This window comes from Xiphophorus couchianus, chromosome 7 (genome assembly GCF_001444195.1).
Source record: "Xiphophorus couchianus chromosome 7, X_couchianus-1.0, whole genome shotgun sequence".
NCBI lineage: Eukaryota > Metazoa > Chordata > Actinopteri > Cyprinodontiformes > Poeciliidae > Xiphophorus > Xiphophorus couchianus.
The window spans coordinates 6,067,508-6,078,564 of NC_040234.1; the positions used below are offsets into that span (position 1 = coordinate 6,067,508).

Sequence of the window (11,057 nt, forward strand, 5' to 3'; positions counted from 1 at the left end):
CATACATGCAGATGTTTCTTTGCATGCATAGTTTTCCAGGTCCTCTTTCTGAAAAGCTGTTTTGTGTGTGCAAGTGTGTGTTCATTTTAAAACGCTTGGATCCGTGAAAACATTGACTTACTCTTTACCACAACGTCACCATTCGATGCCATGACATGAACGGCAGGCCATTTACATGAAAACAGCGCGCTTTGTGTCGAATGCACGGCAAACTTGCTGCAACACTGTGAGCTACAATGACTTCTCTGAAGCCTCCTCTAGGAGGTTTCCTCTTCATGCCAACTAACTGAGGCCTTATTGAAATGCACGATGAAGGCTGCATGTTTGATGGAGTGGCTCTGAGAAATCAATCATACGCGAGGTCAGAGTAGAAGGTGTTTCATAACTTCTAATTTTCAGCAAAAGGACGGTTTTTCCATTTATCACAAGCAAACATGTACAGAAAAAATTCCCCTTTGTGAGAACTAACTCTTTAAAAACGCTGAAGGCTGGACCGCCTTGTTAACCAGACGAGTTCAAAAGGAGAAGTTCAGCTTGACTTTGCATTGATGTGTTGGTCTTTAGGGCTAAAATCCACTTTGTTGAGCTTAAATCATGTTATGTTATTCCTTCATTAAAAACATATCTGGAGTGTTGCCTTTATTCTTTCATGCATGTTTGAGAAATGATTTAATCTCTATGGCAACCATTCATCTGTGCAAAACGCCTGGTTGGACTTAGCTCCGCCTTCTAGGACGAAGCTCCACCTTGGAGCTGCAGTTTCCAAGCTTTTGAGATTCTGCCTCATAGAGCAGCCCTCCCCTGTGACTCCTCCACTCAACTCCTTCAAACTAGCCAGCAGAAATTAGCAAACACCTGGTGGAACTGTGCATCTTCTGAGTTCATTACCAGCATTGCACTTCTCAGTTCAACACTGGTAAAAATGTTGCTAAAGGGTTAACAGAGGAGCCATGTTGTGATGACTTCCTAAAGGTGGAGTTTCAGAAAAAGCAGGAGCTTCTTAAAGAGACAGAGGCCCAATTTCAAGGTATTAAATTACAAAGTCAAATTTCTTTTAAGTCATAATTGATATATACAGCATTTTTATAACACCTGAAGGTGTCATAGCTATTTGATTGTGCTACAAAATGTTTCTATGTAGCTGGAAAACACATAACACTGACCCTTTAACAGCAACACCTGGACATTTCAGAGGACCCCATTTTTAAATCTGCTCCTCTCAAAACCCCTGGGGATCTCTGCGTTATCGCCTCAAATCTGACTGGCAATCACATGTTTCCCAGCTACACTCTCTGAGGTTATCATAACTAACCACTAAAACTTGAAGCATTCAGAGGAAATCCTCTTTGCCCACTGCTATCTTGACAGCTTGCTGAGCTCCATCACCTCCAATCTGGCTGAAGGATGGCTAAAGGCACAGCATCTCCCGATCAGATAAAAGCCGCTCCCTCTCCCCAAGCAAGGGCCTGCGGCGTCCAGATCTCGGGGCCCGGAGGGGATCGGGTATCAACTGCTCCGAGGACCAACAACATCCCCATCTACCGGCCTGCAGAAGAGGCTTTCTACCAGGAGGCAGGCAGAAAGGAACTGGGTGCTTATGTCATTACCGAAGGGGTAATTGCACTGGAGTGCCACTGATGCTGAGAGCCTCTTAAGAGGTGTCAGGATTGATTTGGGTGTGAACTGGGCCCTGCGCCTGGCTCATGTGTGTTCTCACCTCAGACTGACACACCTAACGCATGTTCCCCCCCCCACCCTCCTCCACTCTGTGGCCCCGGGGAGGCCATTAGCCATGCAGACATGGTAATGGTGTCATTTGAACCAATTGAGTGTCAAATAAGAGTCAACGCCATGACTTACTGGCCACTGGGCAATCAAGGGCCTAGCGCTTGCTAAGCCCCTGCTTCACCAGACACCTCTGTGTTACTTTTGGTGTCCAACCGCTATACGAACATGTGCTTTAATAGCTGTTGGAGGAAAAAGAAGTAATCAGCCACGGAACGATGACAGACGAGACGGGGGATGTTGTAAAGCAATTTATATTTGTAATGAATCCTACTATGCAAAGCGAAAAGTAAGGAAATATCACCAACTACTACGCTTTAGCTTAAAGTGCTTCTGTGTATGTTCATATTCTTACTTTTGAAGTACTTTCAGGGTGCAAAAATGTACTGGCTGCATATATAATGATACCTTATGAGCTACTAAAATAACACGGGGAAGGAGTAAATGCACCGCATGCAGATTTTGACTTCAACACCCTGTAAAAACACAAGCTAAAATACATTAAATTGTTTTTTTAAACAATATTTTTTCTTTCTTCACAAAGCAGCGTTTTATGGCTTCTGCTAGTTTACACCTAACAAGAACAAGTCCACCTAGGACACATGGACAATCGATTCATTCTGAGTTACTAAATCTCCAAAATGAAATAATTCATATTTGTCATAGTTTTTAAGACTGGTTAAATATTGGGATTTCATTGTATAGCATTTGCAGATAGGCGTCTGGCAGCTTGTTTAACATTGTCTGATAATTCTTAAAATAATTTTCCATGGACGCTGTTCTCTTTTGTAGATACCTGGGTGGTTTTTTAAATAAATAAACCAAAAAGAAAATAAGCAATCTCTTGAAATCCTTTAATTAGCATCAACATAAGTTTCAATTGTTTTGAAGATCATGCACTTGGAGAGAGTCGGTCACAAGTTAAAAACACAAAACTGAGCAGAGCAGATGAAAGCTGCAGATGAAAAGGTCCTTAATGTTATTGAAGTTCACTCTGAGGGGCACCTGGATGCCTGTACTAAGTTTCAAGGCAATCCATCAAACGGTAACTGAGACACACACACAAGAAAAAGTCACCGGTTACTAGTCCGAGTTATGACGGGGCAAGAAAAAGCCTCGGGATGTTCAGAGACGGGATCAAAGAGACCTTTGACCAGTGGTCCAATCTCACACTCGCTTTCTAGAGTTCTCGCCAAGATGGACACCTTCAAATCCAAAATAACGGACCAATGCCGTTTTTCCCCACAGGCACAACGTAGATGGACCGCGCCACTGCAGAGGTGACGAAAACCTTCTTCGTCCGTGTCCACCATATGCTTAATACATTAGGCACCATGTGCGTGGGACAGCAACGCCAACAGCTGGAAGGTTACGTACACTAAAAAGGCCATGTTTTCACACTTGCAGTTCCTTTCCTGGAAAATGCGTTTGTTCATTCGCCGGTGTGTGTGGTAGTGTCCATTGGGATGGAGGTCGTGTGCAAACAGACGATCGTCCGCGCGTGTTGTGGTCTTAGCCTACATCAACATTAGTGGAGTTGTGAAGGTGTCCGTTCATAAGGATTTGACAGCTCACATCATGGTCTGGCAGGCAGTGGAAAGAAATGACAGGTAGTTGAAAAGAGCAACATGACCAGATTTCTCACATCACCTGCGACATTTAAAGTAAAAACAGCATTTCAGTTGCTATGGAAAGATTTCACTTTGATCAATAAAGCTGAAGGCGTTGCTGTGTCTTTATTGTTATAAAGACAAAATGATAACGTAGTTGACACTACAATACTAATGTGTCTTTAGTATCTTTTACCAACAAATAGCATAGCTACCATTAATAAAACAGCCATATTCCTGGAGATTGTACAATGGACCCTCTGCCTCTTCATGGTTCAGTATTCACAGATTTTTTTTGTGGAACTCAAAATTGTTCACGAAAAAATTCACCTATTTGCAGATTTTTCTCAAAGAGAATGTCTAAATATTTGAAAGAAAATGCACCTTCAGAAGCTAAAATACCTAAGTATGGTGCTACTTCAGATGCCATTGGTTGGCGTTTGAAAAGCAGCCAATCCAAGTGCTCCATTCATTTTCCCTGGTGCTTATTGGCAGTCAAGAGAGGAGATAAGGAATAAGGAAGACTGTAAATTAGCTTCCGCAGCAGTGATAAGATGGTTTCTATTGTGTGTATTCATGCATATACGGTTATATTTGGTGTGTGAACAATTAAAATAGGCAGTTATGAACATTTTCAGCCTTTCAAGTATTTGTAGATTGATTTTAGCAATTTGCAGGAGGTTGTGGTAACTAACCTCCAGCTAATTTGACTTAATGTTCAACATGTCACTGATACTGATAATTGCTCAATATTGCCTTGTTGCCATGCAGCATGGCATGGGTCGTTGTGGTTTCTGTACGCAATTTTATGGTCGGGTGTATTCAGTGGAGCTGGACTCTCACTGGGCAACTTAAGGTGAACCCAAACACCTAGTGTTGAACCATGCTAGTGCACTAGTATGTCTCAAGGTTGTCAGAAGCAGTGACTTTTTTTGTCATCCAGTGGACTGTGTTAGGTGACACCGGTAGCTCCGCCTTAACCGTATGGCACCATTGTCCTATCTACCTACAGCTGAAGAGGATGTAGGAATGGTGTGGTACAGTTCGGTTGAATGGGCTGAAAACACAAACCAAACCGCATTGGCTTGCGTCGCACCACTTACTGGAATCAAGGCAAACAAGTCTGCTTTACACAGTAACAGCACCCATACTGATTAACAGCACAAGCTGGCAGTGTGTATGGTGTGTTCACTGATCAGAAAACTTTTGGGGGGTTTCTGACCAGGCTGGTCTGGGCAGATCAATCTGAAAAGTCATCAGAATCCAGTCACCCGCAGATTCTTTGAGTGAATCTCTGATGATGATGGGTTTAGGTCTTCATCATTCTTACTGCTGGCTTTTTAACATTAAGCCCTAGTAGGATTTCCATGATCTAAATAAACCATGTGGTAAACACAGACTTGAGCTTGACATGGTTTTTATTTAGTGAGGATTTGTGTCCTGCAGGATTTATAGATGCACAGCCTTGCTACACTCCATGAAATCATTCACGATGGCTGAGCTTGTGCTCGCAAAACGGTCCATTCCTCATCCCCGACCCGCTCTGTGCTTCTTTTCAGGGCCCATCCATCATATCAGAGCCTCGGTACCCTGGGGCGGTCCACTGACATCTCTCTCAACAAGGAGCCGAGGAAAGGGCGCGACACTTGACCACGCCAGTTTCAACACGTAGCACAAACACCTGGCAGCGCCGCTCGCCCAGCGACGAGCTCCAGGTCCGACTAAATCCAGGACACAGAGACGGGCCCGTGGTCGGAGGACTTCTCACGTGTCTCCTGCACGGTGTCTTGCACACAGGACTCAGTGTTCCTCCTCTTTTCCTGGACACAACGGGCGTTCCCATTAACACCAGCGCCACGCTGAAACTCTGCTCATTCCTGCGTGCCTCTCTTCGTCTCGGCCGTCCGCTCACTTTGGGGCCTGTTAAAGCCGGAGACCAACAGAGTGCCACTTCAGTCCGCTATCAAACAGGAAGCGTACCTTACTGTATTACCCCTTCCACATCCCCGAAGGTATGTGTGTGTTCAGCCACTTGAACGTGCCACAGCTTGAAACAAAGTGCATTTGACCGCAAAGGAAAACATTCATTCATGAATGTCCATAGACGCACGGAGCTAGCAGAGGATAAAGATAGAAATACAACAAAAACCGGGGGGGATTGCTGTAAAACTTGAGTTTTGACATTGAGTGTCGGTGAAGAACTTTCCCTTTTTTCTTCCCCAGACGGAGTTGTATGTTGGAGGGGCAGCGAAGGGGGAAGGCCCAGAAGGAGCGTTTGATTAAATCTGCGGTTGACGTGTGGGACAGGTGAGATTGATGAGGTTCCTCTGAGCTTCACACTGTGCGGAGAGCGGGGGTACAGGAACAGAACACTGCAGTGTAGCAGGACAGGGCTCGGGCCCGCTCGCACAGTGGGGTCCCTTGGCTGATTAATGGGACTGGAGACCCTTCAAAAACAGGCCCTGACAGTCCTCCAAAAATAACCTGGCAGGGGTGGCAGCCCACGGCCTCCGGCCCTAACAGGCTTCTGAAGGAAGCACACTTCAACCAGAGCCTGGGGGACGTGAGCGGCTCCCGCTCGGGGCCGGAAGCCGCCATCAACCTCATTACATACTGAACATTAAAAACCTTCTCTGGTCAGCTGCCTATAAAAGATTTTATACTCAGCATTTATAATGATTTTAAAAAGAAAGTTTTATACCGCTGAAGAATGTCGTCCTCATCCAGAGTGGCTAAACCAGACAAGAGAAAAAAATAATACAAAAGAACAAGTTTTTTTTCTTTTGGCAGCTCCCAATACTGTTAAAGTTGGGTTTGTGAATACGTTAAGAGGTTTTAAAGAACGCGTGTAAATATTTCAGTCCAGGTTTTGCTACTATTTACTATATTTGGGGTTTTTAGTTCTACGGTGATGCTCGTGTCGATTAGCATTCAAGATGCTCCCTTTTGTGTTTCTGGCAAACAGAGCAAAGGTTTCTGTTCATCTAAAAATCTATTTTAAGAAGTCCGTTCAGTGCAAAACTGTGCCGGTCATATTTAATTCAAAGAAATCTAAGAGGGCAGCTGTGTGTGTCCAGGTTCAGTCTAAGGCTGCGTTCACACAGCAGGCCAATGCCCATATTTGAGGTTTTCATGGCAGTCTGGAGGGATCAACTCTGATCTTTTTACTTCCGCCTAAAAAAGAAGAAAAGATTTCTGTCACTTCCACATGCAGAATCGGAGGAGCATCTGATTGTTTTCAAAGCCAAAACAATCAGATACTGTTTTTGTATCTGATTATTGATGTAAAAGTCATCATCGATTACTTTTACATCCTTCATGTGAGACAAACGTCATAATAAACATGTCATAAAGATAAGAAATTCAACTTTGAAAATCAGAAATTACACAACTTCATCTTTTAAAATTTCTGATTTAGTTGTTTAAGTAAATCAAAGCGTTGATTAGTTCTCCAGTGTGGAAGAACTTCACATTCCTTTTGTACACTCGCATATCGAGCAGCAGTGAAAAAACATTAGCTTATGTTTTTCTTTTTGGCTGCTTGCTTCAGATCAACAGTTTTCTTGTTTTGTTTTTCCCCAACTCTTTCTTCACCTCCTCCAGTGTTACACTTCAGTTTCTACTTAACTCACAGGAAACAAACGACTGACATTAAAGCACCTGAATACACACACACAAAAAAAGGTCCCACCACAGCAAAAAAAAAAAAAAAATTAAAAAGAAGAAAACAAACAAAAAAAAAACACCTATAGTGCACACGTCGTAAATTTATCAGTATGTAATTATGGTAACACTCAGGGCAAACCTCCACCTCCAACATCTCAGTGGAGGTTAGTCATTTCCTCCTGCAAAGGCAGCAGAATTGTGACCGGAGTGGCAGCTCAAAAGGCACAGTATCGCATGCTCGGTTTGTTTTAATTAAAACTCCGACGGTCAGGAGAAAAGCTCAGGCAACAAAACCGAAACGTTACGGGGCTCCCAGAGCTCCGCTGCGGCTGCTTTTCTACGGACCGGTTCTGTAATTCGACTTAGTGAGATGAATTTTCAACAACAGGAATAAGTAGGCACGCGGGACTGCTGCTGAGAGAGAGAGAGAGAGAGAGAGAGAGAGAGAAAAAAAAGGCTAAACGCAGAATGTTCTGAGCAAAGGCTCTGGCCGGAGAATGATTACGACAGACTTAATTACACAGGAGGGACTGCTGTGAATTAGCGGGCTTTTCTGACAGTTGAAAATAAATAGGGCAGTTAATGAACATCCTCAAAGGAGAGGCCACGTTTCCCCCCCACTCTCGCTGGCCTCTCCCATGTGGCGCAGGAGCTGCTCTAATGGTTTTAGCTGACACCCGAGTAACTGAATTTGAGGCTAACTGGGAGGAGGGGGAGAGAGAGAGAGAGAGAGAGGGGCAAATTAGAAGTCACTTCCTCTTTCCTGCAGCCTGCAGCTGACATGACTGATATCAGCCAATAACTGGACCACAGGAGAGGGATATCAGAACACAGGGCTGGATTTTTATAGCCGGTGTGGGGCTGAAAGGTCGAAGAAACAAATAGCTGGCCTTCATTTAGACACTCTAATTATAAAAATCCATAAGATTTATAATAATGATAATAATAAAGATTTACAATGTAAGATGTTTTAATTTGTTTTAAATGGTAAAACGGTGAATATGAAGCTTTCCCTTCAACTGGAAATTGTTTTAATGAATGTAGGCAGTTCTTTTCAGGTTGAAATTTTACTTTAAGTTGGGTTGAGGGAGGATGACCAGCCTCTTTCTTCTTTGACGAAAAGAAGGTCACTTCAGAAGTGGTTTTGGTCCAAGCTGAGTTTATAACTCATTTTTTTGTCTTTTTTGCTTGTTTGTTTGGTTCTGTTTTTGGAAGATTTTGTCAGCCTTTATGCCGAGATCAAAGGGATTATTGTGTCAAATTTTAAAGGGGCAGTATTATGCATTTCCCAGACACACAGTGCTGTTTTATAGCACAATCAACTACACAACTTCAGATGTTATAAATTATGTATACGATATGACTTTAGAGTCACTTTAGAGTCATATCTTATCTGTCTCTTTAAGAAACTCCTAGTTTTTCTGAAGCTACGCCTTCAGGAAGTCATCACAACATGGCTCCTATATTAACCCTTTACCAACGTTTTACCAGCATTTTCACTGAGAAGTACTGTAGCTCCTATGATGAGCTCAGCTGATGCTCAGTTCCACCAGGTGTTTGCTAATTGCTGCTGGCTAGTCTATAGGAACTGAGTGGAGAATTCATGGGGGAAGGTGGAAGATCGGAAACTTGGAAACTGCAGCTCAGAGGATGCACTGCGCCTTGAAGGCGAGGCTGGGTTCCCCCCTGGTGTTTTGCACAGGTGAATGGTTGCCATGGGAGATTAAAGGATTTCTCAACACGCATAAAAGAATCAAGGTAACACTCCAGGTATGTTTTTGATGAGGGAATAACTTTATAACATGATGGAAGCTCAAAAATGTTGATTTTAATACTGCCCCTTTAAAACGGTACTTGATGTTTAGTTGCCATAGCGCTTAATTTAAGATATTGTTCTGGGTTCTTTTGTCACCTCCTGGTCATCAATGCACTCTTGTAGTAATTTTGGTAAGTCAGTGACTCCTGTATCACTGTTCCATGTTTTCTCCCTCTGTAATGATTTTTATTGGGTTCCTCTGATTTCCCCAAACCTTAGAAATGACTTTGTAACCATTTCCAGTCCAATACATCTGTAAAACACCTGAGCAGCGCTTAGTTGTGTTTACTACCTTCTACGAGTCAAAGAAATCTTGCGAGTTTTAGATTTTGAACTTAATATATGTGATTTTGTGAAAGATAAACTTACAGCAATAAATTGTGTTTACTTTTTAATTAATTTTGTCACATCTCCACGAGTTGTGTAAACGAGGGTTTTTAGGTGGGAGTGGGGACTATACCCCAGGATGGTTAGTGGCATATTTTTGCATCCATTGTTATGTTCCTACAAGTTGATTAAATACTTCTAACGTAAAATATGTAGTTATTTTAAGTTGTTGAGAGTGAAAATAATGCAGAAATGTGTACTTGTTCCACTAGGTGAGGACAGTTTTCTTGCATAATGTAAAAATAATTACAGTATTAAATTATAACAACTCACAATTTAAGAACAATAAGCTATCAGAAGAACTTACAAAACAATATTTAGAGAATTTGTCTTGTTAAATCGATTTAATGATACTCACTTTCTGAGTTAAAACCGAGACAATTTTCTAGTTGACTTTGCTTGTGTTTTCAAGGCAGAAGATCAACCATAACTTTCAAGTTATACCACCTTAAGTGTTTTACAATGAATTGCTTTGGGTGTTTTGTTTTTAATCTGCAACCTAATTTTCTTTTTTTTTTTTCAGATCTTGGGCTCAACAAAATAGGTACGTTTTACCACGTTTTTACCTTAAAGTCATAGCAAGATGTACGTTTCGAGACTTAAAAATAAAAAAAATAGGAAAACATGGACCTTATCATTTTTCGCTAAAGTTATGATGAAATATGTCTCAGTTTAACATTATGTTGGACATCTTTGGAAATTCCTTTAAATTAAAGGGCTTCGAGGAACACGAAAGTGCCCTAAATTTAATCCCTTTTTCGGTTTTATAGGTAGATAATTTACTATATTTTTCGGAATGCCTTTTAAAGCAACATTTGGGTTAAATATTTCCTTTCATGTGACTAAATTCACAATGCAATGACTGATATGAGCTCAGATAAAGCACGTGACAATGAACTACATTGCTATCCGCGTTGCTCCACGGCATCAAAACATGACGTCGACCTGTCGCGAATCAGCTCCTCCGAAAAACATATTAAACCCTATAGACGGATATTTTTCCAGCATTTCAGCAACAACTACGAGTTTGTTTCTAGCCTTTCGCTGCTTTAAAACGCCTGTAAAAGTTGTTGCAGTCGTGACGGTGTGAGTTCTTTCCACAACCCAGAGCTGGCAGCACGTTTAGTAGAGATTTAGACCGCCAACATAATGTAGCTCACTGCTCTGTTTACAGCAGAGACAGACAGGACGACCTGCTGCCGACCGCACCAATGTTCTCTAAACTTAAATAAATAAAAACACGCTAAGAAATACTTTTCTCACAGCCGAGACCGGAACTACCTTCGCTCTACAACACGTACCTTGATTTCCGGGCAGACAGCAGCGCAGAAGCACCTTTTCAGGGGCTTAAACCTCTGAATGAAGCGGGTGAAATGTTTCAAATTGGTCCACAAGGGGAGCGCCATGTTGGAATGGGAGTTCACGCTACGGTGGCTGTTAAAGGACAATAGATTCCACCGCGTTTCAGTTCAGAAGGAGTTTTGGCAGGATCTAGCAAGGAAACTGAAACCTAGAACTTTGTATGCTATTTACCGAAAAGAGAGAAAAAAGAAAATCACAAAATAAACCAGGAAGCAAGGCCAAACAAGCCAACAGAAATAAACATGAACAAAAGAGGAAGTTGAATATATAATAGTATGCGTTTCACACTGGAATGGAAGATAAATGGTGGCGCACAAGCTATTTTCTGGGTTACCTTTTAAGCATTTTTTTTTTTGTATTTTGTTTTGCTGTTCAGTAGTAGTAGTGTCAACAAAAAGCGATTATATTGCCATATATTGTAATTTATTTGC

The 11,057-nt window shown here is 42.1% G+C and overlaps 1 protein-coding gene across 3 annotated transcripts in view; it reads right to left on the minus strand.

Moving 5' to 3' along the window:
- The window catches only part of wars2 (tryptophanyl tRNA synthetase 2, mitochondrial), a 29,214-nt gene extending 18,526 nt beyond the window's left edge, over window positions 1–10,688 (minus strand). For all 3 annotated transcript variants that reach the window (XM_028024338.1, XM_028024339.1, XM_028024337.1), the window contains exon 1: window positions 10,566–10,688. In XM_028024338.1, coding sequence (XP_027880139.1) covers window positions 10,566–10,670 — 105 coding nt within the window. In that variant the 5' untranslated portion in view covers window positions 10,671–10,688. The remainder of the gene's footprint in view (window positions 1–10,565) is intronic.
- Window positions 10,689–11,057: the final 369 nt, after the last annotated feature.